Below are 24,360 nucleotides of genomic sequence, written 5' to 3' on the forward strand. Positions count from 1 at the left end.
TAACGAAATGGCTGGCCGCAAGCCGGCCGGCAAGGTGGGGTGGTAAGACGGGACAAGACTTACATAACTCTGCTTACTAGATAATTACCTAAGAAATGTAGTTTGCTTACTAAGTATTTAGGTAAGGGCATTTGACAGTCCGAATTTTCGCTTACCAAATATCTTAGTAATCTAGGTTGACAGAGTTCTTTGGTAATCTATAACGAAATCACGGGGCAAAGTGGCGTTAAGTTAATTTCCAAATTATCTAATCATTTTCTCCCTCCATTAGGTACATTCTGAATACTTATTCTTTCCACCTCGGGGATTCGAATATCATCGCTATGATCTAGCGAGTTCAAAAACGTCTCCACCAAAACAGACCTGCAATTTCCTGTCAATTGACCTTACAGGTTCGCTGCCTCGATTCGCCTTCCGGCCTCGTCGAAACGGATTTGTTTTCCTTGGACGAGGGCTTCTTGGAGGTACGAGCCGATCTCCACAGCCTTGACCGCGTTGGTCAGCTTCATGGGCAACGGCGTGTTGTCGAGACAGCTGGCGACGAATTCGTTAGATTCCTGCACAAATGCCATCTCGAACCTGCCATAGTAGTCGGGCGGCACCTCTCTCGTGATGCCTCCTGAATGGTAGTGGTTCACCAAGTTCAATTGCGGGTTGGCATTGACCGAGAGCTTCCCCTCGGTTCCGATAATCTCAGTCGCGTCCTCTTGACCGTGGGCCATCATGCGACTGCAGAAGTAGTATGCGATCTTGCCGTTGTAGAATTCTACAATGCCAACCGCGTTGTCGAAGTCGTTGTGCTTGGCCAAGTCGGGTTGGACAGCTCTGACACCATAAGCAGAGACGCTCTTCAATGTAACGTCATCGCCGAAGAACCATAGGGTTAAGTCGATGTCGTGGATGGTCATGTCAACGAAGACACCTCCCGACCACGCGGCGTACTCAACAAAGAAGCCTGATGGGTCGTGCTTGTCGCATGTCTGGCTTCGCACGACAGCTGGCCGTCCGATGAGACCGCGATCTATCTTGTCGCGGGCATCACGGTATGAAGCGTCGAAGCGGCGAGAGAATCCGCACATGACCTTCAGGTGTGGTCGCTTCTTAGCCTCTGCAACTACTTGCTTACACTACAGTCTCCAAATCGAGGTCAGTACTTGAGTTGGTAATTGCGGCATTGCTTACGTACGACTTCAAGTTTTGTCGAGAGTGGCTTCTCGCATAACACGTGAAGGTTCTTCTCCATGGCTTTTATGGCCTCCTCGGCATGGACTGAGGTTGCGGTTCCGATTACGACTGCCTGGAGGTCTTGATGTTGAAGCATCTGCTCATAGTCGCTATACAGGGTGACGCCGTATGGTTCTAAGTGTTGCTTTGCCCATTGGAGCTCATTGGGGTCTGGAGAGAACGCTGCGACAAGCTCTGCACGAGGAGTTCGGTTCAGGAAGTTCAAAGCATGGCGCTTGCCCATGCGACCCAGACCAGCGGCTGCGATCTTTAGCTTTTGGGGTGCCATTTTCGCGAATTTTGCAAAAAGAGATGGGGTTTAGAGGTGATCAGAGGGAGAATATGATAATGAGAAGATGAGAGAAGGTGAGGATGCACTGTTCGAACTTGAGAGAAACTGGTGGTGTTCCTGTGACCTTTTCTATTCATGGCGGATGGAAATACAATTCCGGCCGTCAATAGCTCGGGGAGGCTCTCGTCCTTTTTCGGACGCATGCAAGAAGGTAAGGGCACAGGTCTAGACGACGATCTGGATGACGATGTCTCCATGGCTAACGTCTATACCGGGTCGATTCTCCTTTCCTAGCGACTATGTTGCACGCGATTACTTAAGTGGATATGGCTATCGCATACTTTTGCATATGCATCGTTGGTCCTCACCACCGGGATTGATTACTATATTAATTCAGCGATATCAGGTCCTTGAATCTTACACCTTACCCCACACCTCGTTGGAGACCTGTGGAGACGCTCGGTGCTAAGACAACCACTACCCCATACTACCCCATACAATTCCCCAGATTATTGTGATTACCTAGGTATGTATTATTTTCTTCCTTTTCTTATTGGTCCGCCAAGGTTCTTGACTACGTCACATGCGGTTCCGTACTATGTACATGTATGTACTATTGGAACTAATTACATACGTGTAAGGTGCTGAAGGATGTTCCAAACCAAGGGGCACGCATTAGCTGAGAGATGGTGTATGGCTCGGGAATTGAAACCCGATGATAAAACAGGCTGTCATTCCCGCATGTTCTAAGAGTACACCCGGAATATTTTACCTTACCTCCATCACTACTCGGAAATCTATTCGTCCCTGGAGCCTCAGGCCCTACAGCCTATGTCGAGTACCTAGTAATGCGCCAAAGAAGTGGATGGTCAGTACTTCCCCTAGACACTGAAACAGCAACAGTTTAGTAACCACAGTATTAGCCTACCGTGCCGAAAACGTCATATCAAATGTAAGTTAAGCTATGCATCGATTTAGTACATATCGCTTCTCTAACGCAAGCCAGGTGTAACGATTCCTGGGTCCGACGACTGCAAGAACTGCACTCAGAAAAAGAGAACATGCGTAAAGGGCGAGTGTTATCGCTTTTGCCCAGTGCTATCGGTTCGGTTCAATGCAGGTGAGAACATTGGTGCCGCCCAGCAAGAGCTGGAGTTTTCAGAGAATCAAACCTGGGTAGATATCCCGACAACATGTACGTAACCCCTTTCTCCTTTTGACCCACAAAGCGGAACCTGTTTCCTTGGCTAACATGTAACTAGTGAAATTCCTACCCCCGAACGCCGAAGATGACGAGGATATTTCTATTTCTGGAAGTGAAGAATATCCCATTGCAGCCCCCCAGGACGCCAATATCGATTCAAGTGGTAGCACCTTATCGTTGACTTCCGCTGACAGGCCTCGAAGCCTGTCGTACTCGGAACAGCAAGATGCATCCGGTTCCACGGGATTTTTCTCCACAGTCCTGGACTCTCCGTCGAATATCACCTCCGATCTTGCTGAGTCGCATGACATAATCGATCCCGATGCCTGTCCGATAGGTGTATCGGCCTCTGCCTTCTCTGCCTTCTCGCCGAACATATCATTAGGTCATCCAGCAATACGACCAGACTCGCCATTACTTACAACACACTCATCCCTATCCCAGACGTCCCCTTTCTCCTCAAGATGGCCAGTGAAAAACAGACATGAAGCGAGGCTCTTCCACCATTACATCGTGCACTGCTCTCCTTGGATAGACATATGTGACCCAAAATGCCACTGGGCCAAGGAAGTCCCTAAACGCGCTGCACACTTCCAAGTCATCCTAAACGGCGTCCTGGCACTGGCTGCACGACACCTTTTTATTACCGGAGATCTTGAAGAAGACTTATCCGAGCCTTATGTCTCTGACTCTCTGCACACCTTGATTGTAGCCCTTGAGGATCCATTAGCACATTGGGACGAGAATTTTCTCGTAGCTGTCATATTACTTAGACTGCATGAAGAAATAGGTGAAATAGACGAGAGGTGCCATCATCTTGGTGCTTCACGCATAATCAATACATCATCCTCATTTGCTGCTGACGGCGGGCTGAGGGAGTCTGCGAGCTGGGTATCACTACGGCAACATATTTACGTCTCCCTTACAACCCAACGACCATTGGATCTAAGCCTTGAGAATTATCGTTGTTCTTCCATCTTCAGAGAATCCCACGAGGAAGCCTGGGCAAACAGGATAATATTTTGTTTTGCCCATATTCTTAAAAACGTGTTCGAGAACGATACGCTTGGGCGCCTTTCTCAAGAAAAGTGGACTGAACTGGATGCCGAAGTGGACGAGTGGGATAATACAAAGCCTTGGACTTTCGCCCCTTTAGCTGAAGACCAATTTGTGGATAAGAACATCGAACCTGGTCGCGCACAATGGCACGGCGAATGGCCTGAGCTACTAGTTACACATCCAGCCCAAGCAGTCGGACTGCAATATTTTCACCTCTGTAAAATCATGCTCACGTTCTACAACCCTCGGGCTACGCGTGTTGGCCTGACAAGCCACCGCTCAAGAATCGTCATAGACGGAGAAATCAGGAAGCATATGCGCATGATCTTTGGCTACGCCAAATCGAACAATCATGTCAAAAATGCCCAGTTTCAAGTTTCGCATATTCTAGCTGCCTGTGGCGCCTACTTGACTGACGCTGAAGAGCAAGACGCAGCGGTCGAGTATTTGATATCCATGAAGAGAACGACAGGTTGGAAAACTGATCATGTTATTAAAGATTTACGAGAGCAATGGAAAATCTAATATTTCTACCAAATCAACCCCAAACATCCGATCGCCAATTGCCACGTTTCTTTAACCCATCCGTCCAAGCCTTGATATCCACATTAGACATGCCCTTATGCTCAATTGCGATTTCCTCGATACGCCTGTCTACCTCCCTCGCCATGCTCGCCCTACCACATATGTATAGGTTCGCTCCAGAATCCAGAGTATCCAATACCATCTTGCCATTTTCTGTAATGCGATCCTGCACATATACCTTTTTTCCGTGTCTCGAATATGCCATGACGATTTCAAATATATCGCTGCCAACCTTGGCCTGCATCTCCTCTAGCTCTTCTCGATAGATAAAATCCTCATCAGGGTGCCTGCATCCGAAAAACAGCACCATCTTCCCTACTTTCTTTCCGACCACATGTAGTTTCGCTCGCTCTGCGATAAAAGCTCGGAAGGGGGCAAGACCGGTTCCAGCTGCGACCATGATGATTGGCGTACTGCTGGCGATCGGGAGCTTGAATTTCGATTTTCGTACGTGCGCGAACAGCTTCGTGCCTTGAAGGATACCCTCCGGACCCGCTAAATCGTACCCCGGTCGTGCTTCGGTAGAGGATTGCGTGGGGGCTAATGGAATCTTTGACATCGAAAGGAGGTAATTGCCGGTCACGCCGAAAATGGTCTGCGACGATGCACCTTGGAGCGTTTTGTTGGATACTAGAACGGTGATGGCGATTTTTCGCGGCGATATTACACTGCTTGATGCGATAGAGTAATACCGCGGTTGTAACGCTGGGATGGCTTCGACGATGAACGACAATGGCAGGTTCGACCAGGGTGCATCCGGGCTGCTGAGATGGAGAAATCGAGCTAATGTGAGGTGCGTGCATGAGACAAAATCGGCGTATTTCTCTTTGCTACCGCCCAGTTCTAGCGCACGGGACTTTGCTTCTGCAGTTGGTGCAAATTGGGCGAGGTCGAAAATAGTCTTGCGAGAGAGCGGTCCGCATATTTCGAGATGGTTTCGGAAGAGTGCAGACACAGTCGTGGGCGAGGGGATCTTGGCTTTTCCGGAGATGGAAAGAGCTGCATCTCGTTGATCATCGAGTCCGAGGGCTGAGATGAGCAGCTCGACCTCTTCGTTGGGATTGCAGGGCCAAATACCGATATGATCGCCGGTTTTGTAATGTACGTCTGGGTGATCTGCGAGATGCAGCTCCATGTGAAGACAGTTTCGATCGCCGGATGTGAAGAGTTCGTGTGTCTTAGTAACAGGCAGAGCACGTACAGATGAGCTTGTGGAGGAGGCTTCCGAGACCGGGCTGCCGTGGTTGATGATGTTGCCAGGACGCGCAACTGGATCCTGTCCAAATGATACCTTTACGCTTGGTTGATACTCGACGATCTTCTCTTCCAAGCCTAACCCTTTCTTGAACATACCAAAGACATCATCCTTCCACTCTTGGAAATCTTCTTCCGTAGCTCCCTCGGCGTCGTCGGCTCTTCCCGTCGGAAGTAGTGATGTCGCGCCAGCTTGATCAAACGCTTCAACCGCGACGTCGACGACGCGGTTATAGTACTTATAATTGCTGTTTCCGAGCCCGAAGGCTACGTACCGTAAGTTAGGAAGTTTCACATTATCGTCCTTGATTTTCTTCAACCAAGTCCAAAGACCGGCGGTGTTGTCGCTCGGATCTCCCTCGCCGTATGTCGAAAGGAGAAAAATAGCGAACTTGCTCTGTGGAATAAGAGCAATAGTGTCGGCGTCAAAATCAGAGAGGTCGGCACATAAGGCGTTTAGACCGAATCTAAGAGAACAATCCCTGGCGAGTTGCTCGGCAAAGCGCTCCGAAGTACCTGATTGAGAACCCCAGAAAATGACTACTTTGTGGTCGCCTTCTTCAAGGTGCTGTGCGATGTTGCGGCTGGCTTTTCTCCCGTCGACGCTGTCTCCGTCTTTTTGTTGTGGCTTCTCGTGCCAGGTGTAGTAATAGGGATCGGGCCTGTCCCAGAGTTTTCCGTGGGAAAGGTAGCTAAGCAGACAGAAAAAGAACGTTATGAGGGCTGCGAAATCTAAGGTCGTTGGCGGTCGGATATTTAGGGATTGTATTGGTACTTTGGATGCAAGAGGGGACTGTATAAAGTCGAAATTACTTAGGAATTCCATCTTGCACTTAACGGCGGCGACCGCGTTGAAGTGGAATGGGAGTGTAGATGGTAATCTATAATCTATAATCTACCTAGTTAACTATGAAACTACAATTATTATTGGCAAATCCTTTTATCTTGAATGCTTTTGAGACCATCGACATCGTCGATTAGCCCTTTGAGAGACTTGTCGGATTAGATTTCCAAGAAGAGATCGGATCTCTTAATGGAAAGACGTGTCCAAGGGGTCGCCTCCTAGGGTCTCCGTTCCCTCATAACGAAATCCGGAATTGGAAACCCGACTACTTTAGTATATATATTACTGGTCAGTTCTTGGGACGACGGCAATCGATAGCCGGAACTAGTATATGAATTCTAAAATGGAAAGCGACTGGAAAGCGGGTTTCAGATGGTTTCCACAAAAACAGATCTTGACCAATACGGCATCCTTTTCCTTCCATATCCGCCTCTCGTGACGTTCTAGATCCACTCTGGGGATGTAGCAGTAGTAATCCGTGTGATATTATTGATAGGCTATGATGGCTTCAAGCCACTAAAGATCCTCGGTTATCAGATCAAGGCTAGTTTGCGCCTCCTTCCCCACCTTCTCCGCATTTCTCCGCATTTCCCCTTATTGTCCTATAATAGTATATGTACGGGGAAAGTTTCCACGTTCAGGGTTTACGCAGAACGATGTACCCATAACCCTTGTGGGTTCTAGCGGATTTCTTTACCCCTTTTACTAAATCTGAAATCTAGGATCGTTTACTGCGAAACCGCAATTCATGTGAGTGGCCATGTGGATGGTTTTTTGGGTATCAACGTTTGGATGTTTCGCGATCTATAATCTACACTAGATTTGATAATATCTTTAAAGATATCGAGATGGAGGATCAAATAACGATTTATGATTTAACCTGGAAGGCCGGCCCTTCACAAGACTTCTCAAGTCCAGGGCTATTTAATCTTCCAAAGTCATAACCTACCTGGGTTACTACCTACAGTGGTTATCCCTATACGCAAACATGGCTCCGAACATAGCTTTCTCGGCTCCATACGCGGCAGGAGTAGCATTGCTATGCCTCCTATACTTTGTTGTGTATCCTGTCGTCGTTTACCTTCGCGATGTAAAGGGCCTTCGTCGCTTTCATAACATGACCCCCTTATCGGGTATCACAGCAATCCCTTTCATGATACTCGCTCATGGCGGCGCCCGCTCCACATACCTCTCCAAGATGCACAAGAAATATCCCGTAATTCGAACTGGACCAAATACTCTCTCTTACGGGGATTTAAGGGCAATCAAGGATATTTACGGTCATAATACCCCTTGCACGAAGGATACCTCTTACATCATAACCTCTGGATCTCACTACCATCTTGCCGATGTCATTGATCGACAAGATCATTCTCGAAAACGCAAGGTTTTATCCGCCGCATACGCTATCAAGAATCTTGAGGAATGGGAGCATAAAGTCGCGGATAAAACCGCACGGATGATCAAGCACTTCGACAAATGTTGCACTGCACCTCTGCCGGCAGGCCAAATACCAGCACCTGAAGATGTCAACCTCGATTATCGAACCTGGACCAACTTCTTCAGTCTCGACGCCATCGCTGACATCGGTCTCTCCGAAAAACTCGGCTTCCTCGATCGTGGCCACGACCGCATCACCGGTCGAAGACTAGACGGAACGAAATACGAGTGTAACTATCGGGAATGTCTTTACCAAAACGCCAGAAAACAATCCTTGCTCGTGTGGCCGTACGCCTGGTACCCCTTCATCAACAAAGTTGCCAACATAATCCCCTTCTACGGACGCATGGGCAAGCTCGGCCGCGACTGGGACGGCATACCGCTAGAGCTCTCCCACCGTCGACTAGACCGCTACCGCGCGGGCGAAAAACTCGACGACTTCTTCCAAGCGCTGATGGAAGACAAAGGCGGCAAGCCAAACAACCTGGAGTGGGGCGAGATCGTCGCCGAAGTCAGCATCATGATGAACGCCGGCAGCGCGACGACCGCCATCGCCATGACCAACGTGCTCTTCCAGCTTCTCAAGAACCCAGCCACAATGGACAAGCTCGTCGAAGAGCTCGACGCAGCGCTCGAAGGCGATGATCTAGAGGAAGAAGCCGTTGTCGCGTACGATAAAGTCAAGCATCTCCCGTACCTGCGCGCCTGTCTAGACGAATCCCTCCGCATCTTCCCACCCACCCCGCACGGCCTACCGCGCGAAACCCCGCCCGACGGCATCAATATCATGGGCGACTACATCCCGGGCGGGGTGACAGTCGCCATCTCCGCGTTCGTCGCGCACAGGAACGAGGCGTACTTCCCACAAGCGGACAAGTTCATCCCCGAGCGCTGGCTCGGCGAGGAGGGGAAGAGGCTGCAGCCGTATTTCCTGGCGTTTTCGGCGGGCGCGAGAGGCTGTATTGGTAGGAATATCTCGTACCTCGAACAGACGGTGGTCTTGGCTTCCGTGCTCAGGAGGTACAGATTTGCCCTCCCGTCCCCGGCGTTCGAGCTCGAGAGGTTGGAGACTATGAATTGGCTTATTAAGGATATGCCGGTTAAGATTTGGAGGAGGAGGGATGAGGGGTTGGGGGAGTGAGAGAGTAGGTGGTTGGGTTGGGTGCATTTGTCACCTCTTTTCATGGTTGGGAGGTCATAGCATATTAGGCATTGAGTTGGGATCTTGTGTTGAAGGTTTAGTGTACTGGGAGGACTGGTAAGGTCCGGTCAGATCGGAGTTTAGCCCGTGGTAAACCTGTTGGTGAGGCAAGGAGCATTTCCTGCATGCATAACCACGGTCCGAGGTATTAGCATTGGCTAAGCAGAGCTCGCCTTCATATCTTGATAGATATTGAGCTACAGTTAGCGAACCAGGCAGCGGCTAGTGAAGTATTTCTAGATAGAAATTTCGACATGTTTATAAATATACCTCGATATTTGTTAAGATTATGTGTCGACAAATTTATCTGCTTTACTCATCAAAGCTCGGATATGAAGGCGAGCTTTGCGCAATCAGTGTTAACGAGGGAAACAAAGATGACTTATTTCGTCACGACGTTTACCGAATTGTCCAGGAGAACGAGATGGCACTGTTTCACTGCTAGGAACTTCTATTCTGACATACTGATGTGTAATACGCATGGAAGCGCTATGCCATATCCCTCTGACCAAATGGGCGCCTTACATGACGTCGAGTTAGGTCGTTAGGCGGTCCATCTAAAGCCGCAATCCGTGGATGACGTTACTTACGACTACAGTGACCCACTCTGCTTACTACCAATCTTGAAGGCATACCCAGTTCAGCTTAGTAGAGTGGATATATACAACTTCCATATACGAAACACTTAACTAATGGTTATGTAGGCGCCTTTTCTACCTCGGCGAAAATGCCATCTGCTGTCTCAGATGTATTAATCTATATTCCAGAAACAAGTAAATCCGGATAGAGATAACGAAATCCGATAGGAGATGGTGTATGCGTCCTGCGAGATGAGGAGAAATTCGGCCGTTCTAGACGCATTCTCGCTGAGAATCTGTTATTCCAGTTGAAACCACGCTTCTTTCTCGGTGTTTTCGTCATTTTTGCTATATCTCTCGGATAACTCTTTCCGACGTTGTTTCTGCTACTGTCTTTAGTGGGTTGGCCTGGTAGTTTAGTGACAAGGCGGCTAGGTGTCATATTATACGCATTAATATCCGAGGAAGGGCTGACGAAAAATGACCGGCCATCCAGGCTAGCTATTGCGTATATGGCGACAAGAGAAGTCGAGATCTTGATACGAGCATTAATAAGTAGAATAAGCACTTATATGGTTTGTATGGGCGTTGTTTCGTAATATCAGGTAGCCACTTAACTAATCTAGGCTAGGAATAGGCGGCGCGGATCATCGTCATCGCAGGGAACGGCCCCGTGGCTTAGACAAGAGAATCGGAATCGCTCCTTTTCTTTCATTGCGTCGCTCGAAATAACCGTATCAAACATAGTAAGTATTCGCGAACTCTGCATACTTCAACGGTAAATATCCCCGACACAGTCTGTCATTATCGCCGACCTTACCGACGCTAGCGGACTAAGACACGTTTCTGGCGCCGGTCAACTGGGTGACTTCCAAGGTTTCTCCATCATTCCCCGCATCCCCAGAACTTCCCCAGCTTTGCGGAACGCACTACGGCCAACTATGGCCAACCATGGGGATTCGGTACTTGCAGGGGGACGGGGCTACCCGGCCCCTACCCGGTCTAGCATGGCCTTGGGGTCTGAATATGACCTGCATAAAACGTCTATCGACCGTCTTATTAGTAATTACTATCTTCCACGAGTCTGGGCTTAAAACCTCGTTGATTTCCGCTTCGACAGCATCGACAGAATCTTCTCTCAGCTGATCAAGCCTGATTCTATTCCCATTGACGCCTTCTTGGTTATCCTTTGTTTTGACATCTATTCACCATGTCCGACCTCGACATAGACAACAAAGACGACTTGAAGGTCGGCGCGAATATCGTAGGTTCATCTGACCACGTCGAAGATGTGCAATTCAAGAACGCGGAAGAGTTCACTGAACTGAGCGGCATCGAAGCGACAGCGGCGTCGAAGGCGGCATGGCTCATCTGCATAGCGGTGTCTCTAGGTGGTCTTCTCTTCGGTACGTAAGATCCTACAGCCGGTTTCCCATAGAGCAACATTAATCATATCATCGCGCTATGACAGGATACGACACTGGTTACATCTCCTCCGTCCTTGTCACCATCGGGACTTCTCTTGGCCATGCGCTCGACTCCAGTGAGCAGGAGTTGGTCACTTCCCTAACAAGCGGCGGCGCTCTCATCGGGGCTGTCTTTGCTGGTCTTACCGCCGATCGATACGGCCGCCGGATGCCCATCTGGATCGCATGCATCGTTTTCGTCATCGGAACGGTCCTTCAAACGGCAGCATATCATCTCCCACAGTTCGCCGTCGGAAGATTTGTCGTTGGTCTAGGTGTTGGATCCGCCGCTATGATTGTACCACTCTACAGTGAGTATTGCTGCATATTACGAAGACGACGTCTTCATTCATATTTAATAGCTAATGGTTGGCGCAGTTGGCGAACTGGCACCTGCCAAGTACCGTGGTCGAATGATTGCGTTCAACAACATGAGCGTCACCTTCGGCCAATTACTCGCGAGCGCTCTCGGTGCCGGATTCGCCCAAGTGGGAGGTCAGGCATGGCGGGCTACAGTAGGAATCGGAGCTGTTCCAGCCATCGCTCTTGCTGGTCTTCTCTTCCTCTGTCCGGAATCTCCTCGTCAACTCGTCGCCCATGGACATTCCGATGAAGCATCGAAGGTCCTCATGAGAATCTACCCCACGTCGACCGAAGAACAACGAAGGGCTAAGATCCAGTCCATCGAGATGTCCATCCAAGAAGCAACCAACACAATGGTCGACGACTCCATCTGGAGATCCCTCAAACGCATCTTCACGACTCCCGCAACTGGCCGTGCCGTCCTCACAGCCTGTGTTATCATGGCGATCTCGCAACTCGGAGGCTTCAACACGCTCATGTATTACAGCGCGACTTTATTTTCCATCGTCGGTTTCAACAACGCCGCCGTAGTCGCCATCACCGTATCGGGAACGAACTTCGTCTTCTCCTTCCTCAACTTAGTCGTAGTAGACAGGTTCGGCCGTCGAGCGATCCTCCTCATAACGGTGCTGGGAATGGCAATATGCATGCTCATCGCGTCCGTTTCGTTCCATTACATCCCGATCGACAAGAACCTGGTCGTTCAGAGCGATAACGTAGGCTGGCCGGCTACCGTGCTCCTCGTTACGATCATATGTTACGTCGCGTGCTTCTCTACCGGAGTCGCTACTATCGCTTGGATCGGCACGGAGCTCATTCCATTGGAAGTGCGAGCTGTCGGCACCATGTTGGTGAGTTAAATCCCCCCCAAATCAAACTAAGAATACCTCGGAAGCTGACCTAATTTTCTTTTTAGAACACCGTTACATGCTGGAGCACCAACATCATCATCGCCTCCACATTCCTCTCCATGATGAAGGGCATAACACCAAGCGGCGCATTCGGATTCTACTGCGGCATCTGCACCGTCGGTTGGATATTCATCGTCTTCTGCTTCCCCGAAGCGAAGGGCATGCCGCTCGAGGCTATCCGAGAAGTGTTTGCGAACGGTTTCGGAGTCAAGTTCTCGAAGCAGTGGCAGAAGGAGAATAAGGAATTCGCGAAGTTGAACACACACCAGAGCTTCGCGCATTGATAGAGGGTAGGGATCGTGTTGTTGTACTTATTAGGGAGTGAGTACCGTGCTCGAGAGTAGATGTAACTTTGATCTTTTGGATATAGGTCGGTAGGGAGTTGGCTAGCGATCGTTTGGTATATACCTGTATCAATTAGATTTATTGAATTAGATGCACCATGAGCTCTTTATTGTAGTGGTATGGATGTCTGTAGCGCCTGGCGTCTAGCGGTGTAGGTTCGTTTGTGCTTTATCAGGCCATACACCGGACCTCCGGTGTGGCGTTTTCACTGATAGTGTGCTGAAAGGAAGCCAAGAGCGACGTACATACCTGCCTGATTCCTAGGTACCGCTAGGTATCATATTTATCTCATCGTACATTGGAAATTGCAGAAATGTCGAAATTGAATAGAATGAGCAATAGGACAGTCGTGGGAGTATATTGATTATAATGATGCCCGGTTATCCTTATTGTAGTTCATACATGTTTTGTACAGGTCTTTTAGATTCTGTCCCGTGTGGTTGGGTACTGAAAGCGCTGTCTTCCACAGTGCTTTCAAGATATATCAAGTCTACTGATATATCCTTGCTTTATTCTTTATTCCATATCCCATCCTTGATGTCGAATGCGAACCATTCAGTACTCCCAAAACGCCGTTCCCTTTAATATAAGCAATATCGCCGTACGCCTAATGGTATCGATCGATGTTCCGTACTCCATGTCGATGAATCTACTTTTGCCTAATCATCCAGAAAATCCAACCTCCGACACCGAAAATGCAGGTGAAGGCTAATACGACAGTAAGTCAGCGGGATGCTATAGATAAAATTCTGATGAACCGCAGCTACTTACCAACTAGAAATGTTTCTATCGCCCGGTGGTCTACTTCTCGTTTTGATATGACGCTCATATGGCTCACCCCGCGGCCGATGAGTTGCGGTAGTTCCCGCGTGATGAATTCACGGTCAATAGGAGCCATTGTGAGGTATGTTGGTGGCGATAATGATTATGATGAGAGGCGATGTTGGTATCGAGTATTGTTATGATTGCTATAATGACATCGGCATACACAGCTGAAAAGTGAAATTTGATTAAATATAGGATCTAGGGATTGGTTCAACCAAAGCAATTGGGCGGTGTTTTTATTTTAAGAAGTTAATGATATCGCGGATATCATACGTACACCCCTGGCTCCTCTCAGACTTGAAGTTATCGTCGTCGACTCATCATCAGTCGATAGGGGCTTTGCCTCCTTCTTGGGATACGCCATCAGCTGGTTTCGAAACGCTACCTAAGCTATTCCTGTGCTAAATGTCTCTGGCGATAAGTTATCTTCTTCATTTTGGATACGATGGATCTGGGCGTTGGTTGTGGTTAGGGACCCTAGTCCAATGCACGTCAAGATCCATCGTGCCATATGGCACGATGGGAGGTACATTGAAACAAACCTGAGACGTAATCCAACCAAGGCAACCGCACGCGATTAATCCAACCAATTATATCAATTAAACGCTCTATTGTCTGCCTATTCCGTCAAATCGAAGTTGAATTTCTTAAATGTTCTATGGATCGTAGGGTGAATTGAGCCTCAATATGCGAGTCTAAGTCGATAGGGTGGGGACATCACCCCTGAGATCTAGATTCTAGGTGCGATAGAATTTTACTTAAGCAACTGCAATCTCAAAGAGCAGCCAAAAGTCAGATAATTTCATATTTTTCATGATGTTAAATTGACTCGCCATGTCGCATATAAGTAGCAGATTCATCACTCCCTCGCGACAATGATGCCAAAGGTAGCCCGTACTGCTTTGTGCTCGGAGCCCCGGGTCTAGGCTGATTAAAGTGGGGTCCGCATCCGGGGAATCAACACTCTTTGGAAAGCGCTATGGGTACTCGTCTATCGGTTTTATTCCGTTTCGTTCAAGTATTCCAGAAAATGGCAAAAATTAACACACTTGAAGTTGGAAAATGTTATAAAATGCTAGAAATTTCGAGGATCAACGGGGATAACGGGTGATCGGCTCTGGGGGCTATGTCGAAGCTGAATTATTCACATGTCGCGAAGTAAACTTTTACACCGCATTGATATGTAGACAGGTTAGCTCATCTGAAAGGATAAGTCCCTTTAGAGTTCCGGTATTCCTATTCTAAGAATCATACACACATAGAATGGTAGCCATCAGTACCTGGTGTAGCCTATTGCGATAAATAAGAATATGCCACTTTACTTTAACATCCCGCTATTGACTTCCAAGGTTTGTATTGAAATCCTTCTCAACTTATTTTCATAGAAAGAAATGAGAGTATAGATCGGCTTTGGCCATTCGCATATACAGCACGAGAATGTCTGGTATTGATATGGCTGTAAAGTTTACTTCGCTAGAGGGGATGGTATAGTAAACCTACATGTATCAATTTAGTCTTTCAATATGATGTCGCACTTCTCGGCGGTATGCGCTGTCAACCCTATTTTACCTATCATCTAAAATTTGACAACCTGTCATCTGATGTTTAAACTCATTTCCAGATGCCCACCGGCGTGCGAACTAAGATGGGATCCCCCCTAACTCCGCTCATCAACTCAAGATAACCGCTATCATCGTACTCTAAGGAGCGACTCACGGGAGGTTATTCTCGGCAGCTACCTACCCTCACTGAGTAGCAGGTGTCATTGAATATATTAAAGAGAATGGTGCTCAAGATTATCAGCTTATTCGCAGCTGTGGCCATGGCACGCCACGCGCCAGCGCTGGTCCAGTCGAATACCAGCGGCATAGCGACGCAAGACTTCGTCCAGAAAGTCAACCACTCGATCGACGGAGGCCCAGCAACATTTAAGCAGCGGTACCAACTCAACACGAAGTACTTCGAGCCCGGCGGTCCGATCCTCTTCATACAGAGCGCCGAAGCTGGGATGCCGGTGATCAATGCTAGCGATTTCATGGATTACGCGCCGAAACTGGGAGCGCTTGTTGCGGTTCTCGAGCATCGCTTCTTTGGCGACTTGCATAGTGGTAGCTATCCGCCCGGATACAATCCGATGAATATCTCGAACGAATCGTTTAGCTCGTTGACGCTGGATAATGTGCTTCAAGACGGAATTAGTTTCGTCAATTGGATTAAGAGTACAGTTCTGGGGGCCAAGCATAGTAAGGTAATCTACGGTGGCTGTAAGTATGGCATTTAGCGCTTACACTGGGCTAACTGAGCCATAAACTGATCGAATATCGCAGCTTCGTATGGCGGATTCCTGGCTGTCTTAGCACGAATACGTTATCCAGATACATTCCACGGCGCGATCGCATCGTCCCCCGCCCTAACTTCATTTGGTCCCCTCACTTCTAACAGATATAAGTTCGACTCCGGGAAATGGGCAGGCGACGTATATGGTGGAGCGTCGAAAGATGCATCGGAGAAGATTAAAACATCCATGCTGATATTCAAGAAGTGTCTTTCTGGTAGGCGGACATCCTTTTTGGCGTGGAATTCGCTTAGGGGACTAACAAGGCGTAGATAATACTTGCGGTTCGGCCCTTTATGGCCTTAATGTGTGTAAAAACTCGACCGTGTTGGGATATGAAAGACTGTACAAGGCCGTACTTCAAACCTACCTGGGGATATCCAAATTCAATTACCCATGGGTTGATAAGTATCCAACCGCGGATCCGTTAGACAACCTCATCGGCAAGACTCTCGAAGCGAAGACCGTAGGCGAAGTACTGCGGATCCCACTTCTTGCAACTTCGTGGGGTAACGAGTCGTCCTGCATCGATGCGTTCAACGCCAATATTTCCAGAGCCAGCTCGGGGGACATATCAAGCAATCAACCGGCGTTCGAATACATCACTTGTGGCTTTTATCCTATAAATGACCGATCCATTCCTTCGAGCAACGTCTTCCCGGAAACATTCGCTCGGGGAAATGTGGACGTCTGCATCAACGCCGCTTGGAAATCCGCCGATTACGGCAGAGATAACGAGTACTTCCTGCAGAAATACGCCATGACGAATGACCTACTCGACTCAACAGAGAGGCTTCTCATCGTCCAAGGCGGGTACGATCGTAATGCGGCCATAGGATCACCCATTTTGACCGTCACGAACTTGTTGAATCACTCGCGGGTGATACTAGTAAACGATATCGCGCATGCAGAGGACGCGGTATCCAAGTCCATTGAACCTAGGGGACTGAAGCCGCAGATGGATCAGGTAAGCGATTTCTATCCCGAAAGCCGTATTTGTGACATACTAATTTGCACTGCAGATCCGGGATGCTAAGTTGGCGCACCTCAAAGAATGGCTGGGTCAAGGCAATCAGACTAAAGACTCTGAGAATTCGGCTTCAGCCCGCTGTTCCATATCGTTCTTGGGTTCTATCACATTCATCATTCTGAGTTTGCTTTGATTTTCGAATATGTAAAAATTAAATCTAATGCGGAGTTCCGAAATGTCTAGGATTAATATGATAAAGGAAAAAGGAAAAAAGGGGCTGGTGAGCCGGCGCTTGCCGAGGGGCGCGTCTAGTCCGTCATGGGTTGGTGTCCCGCAAGGGACTCGGGCAAACGACTGCGTTTTCTAAATCGATATTACATAATATTTAAAACAACGAAAGCTATGCCTCATTTCCAACCAAAATGATCCATTAACGACAGGCTTCACTGTATAAACTATGCCACTCGGAACAACAGGATCGTCAAGTCCATATTGAATTCTTAAACTGCGCTAAAGACGAGTTGAGAGAATTTATTCCCATCTGTTATGTATGATAATAGTGGCATGGCTACCAATTCACAAACGCCACTGACCTCATTTCCACGATTCCCCGCCCTTCCAACCGAACTGCGCATCAAGATATGGAACGAATCCTTCATACCCCGCGTGGTTGAATTACACTCACAGAATTTCCCTGATCTTACCGGCAACTTTCATCAATGGGAATCGAATAGTAGCAACCCGGCGGCTTTATCCGTGTGTTTTGAATCCCGCATGCTAGCACGAGCTCACTTCACTGTCCTTCTACCCGTCTTTACGCCCGGGTCGAAGTCCGGCGAACTCACGCTACGCGATCTATATTTGAATCCTGCTTCGGACCTGCTCGCCGTTTTGGGGAGGATGGACTTTGAGCGCTTGATAGATCTTTTCAAGGTGATCCAGCTACGAGATCCAGAAGTTCGAGGGCTGCGGCGCTTCTGCTTATCTCTACGTTCTTGGACGCACTCGTTTCACTTCGAGGCCCAGACCCGTATGATATGGCAGATGGCTGCGTTCAGCCAGCTGGAAGAGCTCGTGGTACTCATGTATGACGAACAACGACCGCCTGACAATTTTCGAGATGGCGAATGCGCCCTCGAGGCCGTGCCGGGAATGGATGCGTTCTCTCGGCTCTTTGCAGCCAACTGGCGCCAACTCTTCGGTTCTGCCGAGCTGCGACTTATGAATTTGAAGTTCATACCTGGTCCGGTGTCGTCTGCTGCTACTTAATCATGTCTTGGCAAGGGTCGCGGTGTACACAGTCCGGTAAATTTTGACAATTCGGTATGTCCTAATTACGACATTCTCAACAAATTCAATTACATGCATCTAGGTTGCCCTTATACTCTAGATTTTTTATGTTTCCGTTAAAAGCTTATTGGTACACGCACTGTAGGCATGTTCCCAGATTCGGTTGGAATTGTGACTACAGAGACGAACGTTGCCATCATCTGGCGATGCTCGAAATCCCATTCCGAGCCCACGAAGTAATACCGCGAAGACGGAGGAATGAACCCTCTCTTATCTCTTCCCTTGTGCTCTAAGTCAACAAGAGCATGTAATGACCCTAACATCCCTTGGTTATTCCAGAAGACTTGTCCATACGTCATTTGGTGGAAGATCTTCAAAGCTAGCTGCCGCGTCTTCTGGTCTCGGCACTTGGTGACAGTAAATGAGACGACGGGGAATAGGTCGATATCGAGCGAGAATTTCAAGTGTGTCGGCGGTTTGTCGGGGATGAATCTCTGGCAGATATGTATGATTTCGATGAAGCTTTGAAGATGTAGATCGTATGAAACATCGGATCGGTCGAGAAAGCAGGATAAGAAGATGGTGCTGGTTAAGGCAGAGGCCTTCATTATGCTCAGCGGATAAAGGTTCGGGGTATTTTCTTCCCTCTCTAATAGGGAATCTAGTAGCGGCATCCATCGACGGAGTTGGGCCAAGAATTTTGACTTTTGTGATATCGCCTTCTCCATGTTCTCTGCAGAGACGATCTTTCCGCAACGAACGCCCATCATGAACAGTCCCACGTCATTTTGAAATGTCAACCAACAATTCCGCACGTGAGATACGGTCGCGTATTCATCTGGTACCTGCGAAAGCCGCTCCTCCGGCATCATCAGGGCACAGACTTCTCTCTGTCCATGGAAGAAAGGAGATAATCCCCACATTATGGTTAGCTTGTCGAAGCCCGATTTCATACCAATCAATTGCTGATCCCAAACTAGGGTAGGTCGACCACTCGGCGCCTTCGCTTTCATCGCGTCTCGTATCAATATCGCGCCATTAACCATGATCTGATCTGCTGTGGCTATATTTCCCTGCAAAATCTCTAATATGGCGAAAAAGAAGGTGGATGTTAGGTTCGATCGGATGGCTTCCTTAGTAATTCCGCCTATCAGTTGCTTTCGACATAAGGAGATAGCCTTCATATAGTACCGAAGCGCTGCTTGTCCCTCGTGACATTGTGTCAATCGGCCAGGCGATCGATTGGCGATATCCGAGCACCGCTCTGCCGCTAGCAGCATAGCCGCCAGAGCCAGCGCAGCGTACCGTATACAATCATCCTCCAATACTTCGCAGAGTATGCGCTTCCAATACTCACCTCCACACCAAATCGATATGTCCATTGTTATCTGTGATCGGAAGCGTTCGAAGTACTGAGCATCGCGACGGTCCAGATAATTGGGTGTTAGCGACGGAGGTAGCAAAAAGTCTATGATCGGTATTTCTTTCGTTACATCGACGATCCGGGGTTGTAGGGACTTAGGCCGCAGCGCAGCAGGCCCCGTCAATTTCTTGGACTTTTCCGGGGGTTCTCTTCCGCGCCTGGAATTAGGGCCTTCATACCCGGCGCATAGGAACCCTGCCTTCTCGCAGCGACCGCACAACGGCTTCCTTTCATCGCATTTTACTCGCCGGTTCTTGCATGTAACGCACCCGGTGCGCACTTTCGTGTGGTTGGTTCGCCGTTTGACCGGAGGTTGACTTCGCTCAATCAGATTCCAGTATTGACCCGGTGCCACGGACATGATTCCTCCTTCCGGGATGCCGTCTAATCCTCTTAAACCTTTATTAAATAGTCTTGGCAATACCGAATATCGTCGTATCGAAGCGCAGGTTATTATCTGTATACGGAGATAGGATTGAAATCTGATTAGTTATGATAACATGACGACTTTTGAAGTTAGTGAGTTGTCGAGTAAAGTTATTTGAGACGTCGACCGGATTACATAAATATTTCGACCACGGCCATTGCACGGGATTGTACGAAGTATGTATGCTCGCGCTATCATATCCGTAGATGGATGTTACTGCCGACGAGCTAATGAAGGGAGGGGTCTTTTGAGGACTGAGCCCCTGCGAGGAATGCTGCTCTCTGACTGGTACGGTGACTTTAGCATTGGATCTCTGAGTTGATCCGAACCCTATCAAAAAAATCGAGTTGTTGGTAATACCGGTGAACTTTTGGACCCTTGTGAAACGACAGAAAGAGTTAGAAGGGTCTTTTCTATGATAGGGCTGAAGCTGATGTAGGAATCCTTGCAAAGAGGGTTGACAACCCGTTACTAACTCCTAACTCCTTCTATTCAACACCTTTTCTGCCTGCTCAAGTTGTTTAAACTTCGAAGCAGGGTCGATTTTAATGGCAACAGCTATGAATAGCATATGGATTCACGTGATGACTTAGCAGACTTAGTGGTTTAGTCATAAGTCTAAATATAGATGATCTAGGGGAAGCTCGTACATTCTTATCCAATCAGATTCAAATATTTCCAGGATCCTTGTTAACTCTAAATGTCTAGGGCTTCCTGCCTTGTCAATTTCATCACCAGAATTAATAAAGCTCATAGATCTTCCCACTTTCAACTTCATTTTCCACGCGTTCGAATGTTATATACTAACATATGAGTCTATGATTCCCATTATATTCTAGCTTATTACCATAGGTGAAAAAATATTGTTCACTACGTCCTAGTTCTGTGGTCCGTTGCGGAATTCCCCATTCCCCTCTCCGATATAAAGCGAACGCCATTCGTATCTTCGATAGTCGACGCCTTTGTATCACGGGCGTAAGATCCCTATGGAAGGTCCTTGCGAATTGTCTTATCGGCCCTCACCTTCAAATTTGACAGTCTAGTTTCGACCTACTTGGACAAAGAAAGATCATATCAACATAACTAGTGTCAATTGCTTTTTCCGCCACTACAGCAAACTAGACAAACAGGTGCTACGATGCTACAATGTAAGCGAAAGAGGAGCTCTAGCTTACTCCGTCGCGTTCGAGAAACAATAAAGTAGCTCCCTACGATACAATACTTTACCAACTTTCGCCGTGTATCCGAGATAAGAGACGGGAAATGGTTGTCATCACGGACGTCCATCTGTCGCCTAGGTATAACCAAATAGTATAATCGCCGGGCGTAGGTAGGTTTAATTATTAGGATTACCTAAATCAAACGACCCCCACGCCGTCGATTTTCAAGTATGCTAGTCACCAACAAGTTAGTACATCGATCTAGACTCAAAGTAATCCACGGTAGCGACCCGGGACATCGGCATCGATTGCGATATATAGGCTCATCTGGCTTAATTCCAAGACTGCCATGTCGGTAAGGTAATGGAAACGGTGACGATCGTCGGAGGCTCTCCAGCTTCACCTATGTCAAACATACGGATTGGATGAAATATTTAAATTGTTTCAACGCCATGTGGCAGAAATCTACAACCCACAGAACCCCACACCCTTTCGCACAGGCAGACAGGGTAATATCTCAATATCTTTAATCGGTACACGCTACTGAGACGGGTATCCAATCAAATCGACGCCCTCACCGATGCGTATTGCCAAAAGCGGCATCCCGCTGGCTTCTGCCGTTTGCGCACGCTGCGTACCAATGGTACGTACCAAGAAGTAAGGAGAAAAGAAAAAAACATCTCCAGCCTTCCCCAGCATGGAGAAAAATTCGATCATCTTTTCCCTTTACTCACACTCTCCGGTTATTGTGTGACCTCATATCTTCAAGCTATCACTTGTGATTTGTGATTTTCATATCTTTTCTCCTCAACGGTCCGAGATTCGGAGAATCTCCTTCCACCTTCGTTTGGTTGAGGCTTATCAACGAGATTTCCAGTTAGAGTAGCCCACACCCATTCTGGAACGTTGCTGGATCGATTTCGAAGCATCGATGCCTCGATTCGACCTAGTTGTTGATTGCTAGGTAGTGTCAAGAGATGCAGATGCCCCCACATCATCACGAATGAAGCTAGACTGCGGCTTATAACTCCCGGAGCACCTTTTTTCACTTTGTGAGAGCCAAGGCCAAGGCCTTAAGTTCGGCGGTGAAGGGAGCTACTCCGAACTGACGATCCTACTCAACCTGGAGGACCACACACACTCATACGGCGAACGTGTCCTACCTACCTCGATAGTATTAGGCCATTCCTGAAACCACCGCGTTGGTTCTTTGGGACCGTTTACCTTATTCATCTTCAACTCCATCTTCCCCTCTTCTTTTCTTCCCCCTAAGAGAACTATATCCACCACCGCACACACTACCTTGGAAGTGTGCATACACACGAAAACGCCTAAAAATAAATAAAAACGTAGACTGTACATAAGAATCTCATACCAACCCATCCCATAAAACACCATGGCGGAACCAACCAACACCCCAATGCCAACGGCGCCGCCGACCCCGCGCTCCACCTCCCCCGCACCGGCGTTCACGCGACCTAGCAGCACGATCTTGAGTCTTCCGAAGCCGATCGGGATGCCAACCTCGGGGCTAGCCACAACCATTACCTTCGCCACACCCCTGCCCGTGCCAGGGGGTCCGCTGGGCTCCAAGCCCGTCGTCCTGCACATCGGCGACCCCATCCAGTATAACCCGGAGACGTACACGGAGTTTACCACGCAATTCGACGTCGTGCGCCCCTCCACCGAAGAGCGCCAACGGCCCGCATTCATGCAGGCGCTCAAGGACCGCCGCTGGGGCGACTTCTCCGCCATATTCCGCCCGTTCTGGGGTACCGGCGGGGAGATGGGGGATTGGGATAAGGAGCTCGTGGGTTTGCTGCCGGAGAGCGTGAGGGTTTTCGCGAGCGCGGGGACGGGGTTCGATTGGGCTGATACGCAGCTTTTGGGCGAGAGAGGTATGTGCACATTGATTCATGGCTGGCCATGAGTATCTGGATATTAAACCCCGCTAACATAAATCCCGTTACCTAGGCATCCTCTACTGCAACGGCGGTCTCGCCGCCGCCGAAGCCGTCTCCGACTTCGCTATCGCCATGATCATCAGCACCTTCCGCGCGCTCCCGTACTGCGTTTCCTCCGCCGCCGCCCCCTCTTCCTTTCAGCTCTGCCATGCGAACGCCACCCAGCGCTCGCATAACCTGCGCGGACGCGTGTTGGGTCTCGTTGGGCTCGGTAACATCGGCCAGCAGATCGCGGCGAAGGCGCGGCTCGCGTTTGGTATGGATGTTGCGTATTTCGATGTCGAGCGCAAGCCTGTCGCGCTGGAGCAGAAGTTGGGGGTGAGACATACGGATAGTTTGGAGGAGCTGCTCCGCGAGGCTGATTGTGTGGTCTTGTGTACGCCGGGGGGTGCGGGGAAGTTGGTTCGTAGGGAGAGTTTGCAGTGGTTTAAGTACGGGGCTAGGTTGGTCAATATTGCGCGCGGTAGCTTGGTTGATGAGGAAGCGCTGGCGGAGGCGTTGGAGCAGGGGAGACTGAGTAGTGTGGCGCTTGATGTCCATGCTGAGGAGCCGAATGTCCACCCACGGTTGCTGAAGTTTGCGGGGGATAGGGCGATGTTGACGTGTCATAATGCTGGGGGCACGGTTGAGACGCATGTCGGGTTCGAGGAGTTGGCGATGCGGAATATTATGGCGGTGTTGGGCGGTGGGCAGGCTGTTACGCCGGTCAATTCTCAGTGGTTGAAGAGTAAGGTCGTGTCGTGAGGGTCAAGATCCCGGGATGAGAAAAGGTGGTGCGGGTGAGAGAGGATTGATATTTACATACATGGCAAGCGGCAACGTGATTACGGGAGTTGATTTCTTTTTGGCGAGTGAGCAGGTAAGCAGGTAAAGGCATATGTTAACATGAGAAAATGAGAAATGAGATAGGGTTTACTCGGTTGGGAAATACCCATAGATGGCAAAAAAGGAGATCGGTGATTGGAGAATGGTGCTTCTGTAGATAGGCTTGAAGACTCCCTGCTCTTGATGGATTGTATGAAGTTATTTATACCAACTTGGGTAGTTATTCGAAGTATATATGCGCATATGGAGGCCTAGGTAGGGCTATGCAGTGCACTGTTCGAGGGGATCGATAGTATGGGTTGCGATGGGAAATTTCTCCAATAGCCGATGAAGTGTACCATATGTGGTGGTCGAGAGGTAAGTTCGCACTTCATG

At 48.7% G+C, this 24,360-nt stretch overlaps 10 protein-coding genes across 10 annotated transcripts; 6 read left to right on the top strand and 4 right to left on the bottom strand.

The window, feature by feature from the left end:
• Positions 1-275: 275 nt before the first annotated feature.
• On the bottom strand, positions 276-1,635 carry GGS22DRAFT_21387 (uncharacterized protein). Its single transcript, XM_047966488.1, has 2 exons — positions 1,187-1,635; positions 276-1,127 (listed from the first exon to the last, which is right to left on the bottom strand). Exons 1-2 carry the CDS (start codon positions 1,511-1,513, stop codon positions 387-389), a joined length of 1,068 nt encoding a protein of 355 aa, XP_047818105.1. The 5' UTR covers positions 1,514-1,635; the 3' UTR covers positions 276-386.
• A 16-nt stretch (positions 1,636-1,651) lies between these two features.
• Positions 1,652-4,304, top strand: GGS22DRAFT_189401 (uncharacterized protein; the record flags this gene model as incomplete). The annotated part of the gene is made up of 3 exons (XM_047964843.1): positions 1,652-1,727; positions 2,523-2,711; positions 2,779-4,304. The coding sequence occupies 3 exons, from the start codon at positions 1,652-1,654 to the stop codon at positions 4,302-4,304; spliced, it is 1,791 nt and encodes a 596-aa protein (XP_047818106.1).
• Positions 4,305-4,317: 13 nt separating this feature from the next.
• GGS22DRAFT_180274 (uncharacterized protein) lies at positions 4,318-6,444 on the bottom strand (the record flags this gene model as incomplete). Its single annotated transcript, XM_047963750.1, has 2 exons — positions 4,318-6,310; positions 6,413-6,444. 2 exons carry the CDS (start codon positions 6,442-6,444, stop codon positions 4,318-4,320), a joined length of 2,025 nt encoding a protein of 674 aa, XP_047818107.1.
• A 694-nt stretch (positions 6,445-7,138) lies between these two features.
• GGS22DRAFT_21402 (cytochrome P450) lies at positions 7,139-9,200 on the top strand. Its single transcript, XM_047966489.1, has one exon. The coding sequence runs from the start codon at positions 7,451-7,453 to the stop codon at positions 9,041-9,043; it is 1,593 nt and encodes a 530-aa protein (XP_047818108.1). The 5' UTR covers positions 7,139-7,450; the 3' UTR covers positions 9,044-9,200.
• Positions 9,201-10,671: 1,471 nt separating this feature from the next.
• Positions 10,672-12,921, top strand: GGS22DRAFT_21413 (general substrate transporter). The gene is made up of 4 exons (XM_047966490.1): positions 10,672-11,087; positions 11,153-11,458; positions 11,526-12,361; positions 12,427-12,921. The coding sequence occupies exons 1-4, from the start codon at positions 10,892-10,894 to the stop codon at positions 12,703-12,705; spliced, it is 1,617 nt and encodes a 538-aa protein (XP_047818109.1). The 5' UTR covers positions 10,672-10,891; the 3' UTR covers positions 12,706-12,921.
• Positions 12,922-13,415: 494 nt separating this feature from the next.
• On the bottom strand, positions 13,416-13,664 carry GGS22DRAFT_189405 (uncharacterized protein; the record flags this gene model as incomplete). The annotated part of the gene is made up of 2 exons (XM_047964844.1): positions 13,416-13,474; positions 13,538-13,664. The coding sequence occupies 2 exons, from the start codon at positions 13,662-13,664 to the stop codon at positions 13,416-13,418; spliced, it is 186 nt and encodes a 61-aa protein (XP_047818110.1).
• Positions 13,665-15,374: 1,710 nt separating this feature from the next.
• GGS22DRAFT_189406 (uncharacterized protein) lies at positions 15,375-17,089 on the top strand (the record flags this gene model as incomplete). The annotated part of the gene is made up of 4 exons (XM_047964845.1): positions 15,375-15,855; positions 15,919-16,143; positions 16,199-16,893; positions 16,949-17,089. The coding sequence occupies 4 exons, from the start codon at positions 15,375-15,377 to the stop codon at positions 17,087-17,089; spliced, it is 1,542 nt and encodes a 513-aa protein (XP_047818111.1).
• Positions 17,090-17,460: 371 nt separating this feature from the next.
• Positions 17,461-18,165, top strand: GGS22DRAFT_189407 (uncharacterized protein; the record flags this gene model as incomplete). The annotated part of the gene is made up of 1 exon (XM_047964846.1): positions 17,461-18,165. The coding sequence occupies one exon, from the start codon at positions 17,461-17,463 to the stop codon at positions 18,163-18,165; it is 705 nt and encodes a 234-aa protein (XP_047818112.1).
• Positions 18,166-18,233: 68 nt separating this feature from the next.
• On the bottom strand, positions 18,234-20,308 carry GGS22DRAFT_21452 (uncharacterized protein). Its single transcript, XM_047966491.1, has one exon. It carries the CDS (start codon positions 19,968-19,970, stop codon positions 18,303-18,305), a length of 1,668 nt encoding a protein of 555 aa, XP_047818113.1. The 5' UTR covers positions 19,971-20,308; the 3' UTR covers positions 18,234-18,302.
• Positions 20,309-22,393: 2,085 nt separating this feature from the next.
• GGS22DRAFT_21499 (uncharacterized protein) lies at positions 22,394-24,115 on the top strand. The gene is made up of 2 exons (XM_047966492.1): positions 22,394-23,094; positions 23,171-24,115. Exons 1-2 carry the CDS (start codon positions 22,593-22,595, stop codon positions 23,902-23,904), a joined length of 1,236 nt encoding a protein of 411 aa, XP_047818114.1. The 5' UTR covers positions 22,394-22,592; the 3' UTR covers positions 23,905-24,115.
• The last annotated feature ends 245 nt before the right edge of the window (positions 24,116-24,360 follow it).

This window comes from Annulohypoxylon maeteangense, assembly GCF_022496945.1.
Source record: "Annulohypoxylon maeteangense strain CBS 123835 unplaced genomic scaffold GGS22scaffold_10, whole genome shotgun sequence".
Classification (NCBI taxonomy): Eukaryota; Fungi; Ascomycota; class Sordariomycetes; order Xylariales; family Hypoxylaceae; genus Annulohypoxylon; species Annulohypoxylon maeteangense.

What these genes read in the sequence shown, in the direction of transcription:
- GGS22DRAFT_21387 (XM_047966488.1), bottom strand. Translation starts at nt 1,513, where the DNA reads ATGGCACCCCAAAAGCTAAAGATCGCAGCCGCTGGTCTGGGTCGCATG. An exon ending in TCTCGACAAAACTTGAAGTC is followed by an intron (nt 1,128 to 1,186) that starts GTACGTAAGCAA and finishes TGGAGACTGTAG; the next exon opens with TGTAAGCAAGTAGTTGCAGA.
- GGS22DRAFT_21402 (XM_047966489.1), top strand. Translation starts at nt 7,451, where the DNA reads ATGGCTCCGAACATAGCTTTCTCGGCTCCATACGCGGCAGGAGTAGCA.
- GGS22DRAFT_21413 (XM_047966490.1), top strand. Translation starts at nt 10,892, where the DNA reads ATGTCCGACCTCGACATAGACAACAAAGACGACTTGAAGGTCGGCGCG. An exon ending in TATGATTGTACCACTCTACA is followed by an intron (nt 11,459 to 11,525) that starts GTGAGTATTGCT and finishes TGGTTGGCGCAG; the next exon opens with TTGGCGAACTGGCACCTGCC. An exon ending in GAGCTGTCGGCACCATGTTG is followed by an intron (nt 12,362 to 12,426) that starts GTGAGTTAAATC and finishes TTTTCTTTTTAG; the next exon opens with AACACCGTTACATGCTGGAG.
- GGS22DRAFT_21452 (XM_047966491.1), bottom strand. Translation starts at nt 19,970, where the DNA reads ATGTCCGTGGCACCGGGTCAATACTGGAATCTGATTGAGCGAAGTCAA.
- GGS22DRAFT_21499 (XM_047966492.1), top strand. Translation starts at nt 22,593, where the DNA reads ATGGCGGAACCAACCAACACCCCAATGCCAACGGCGCCGCCGACCCCG. An exon ending in GCAGCTTTTGGGCGAGAGAG is followed by an intron (nt 23,095 to 23,170) that starts GTATGTGCACAT and finishes CCCGTTACCTAG; the next exon opens with GCATCCTCTACTGCAACGGC.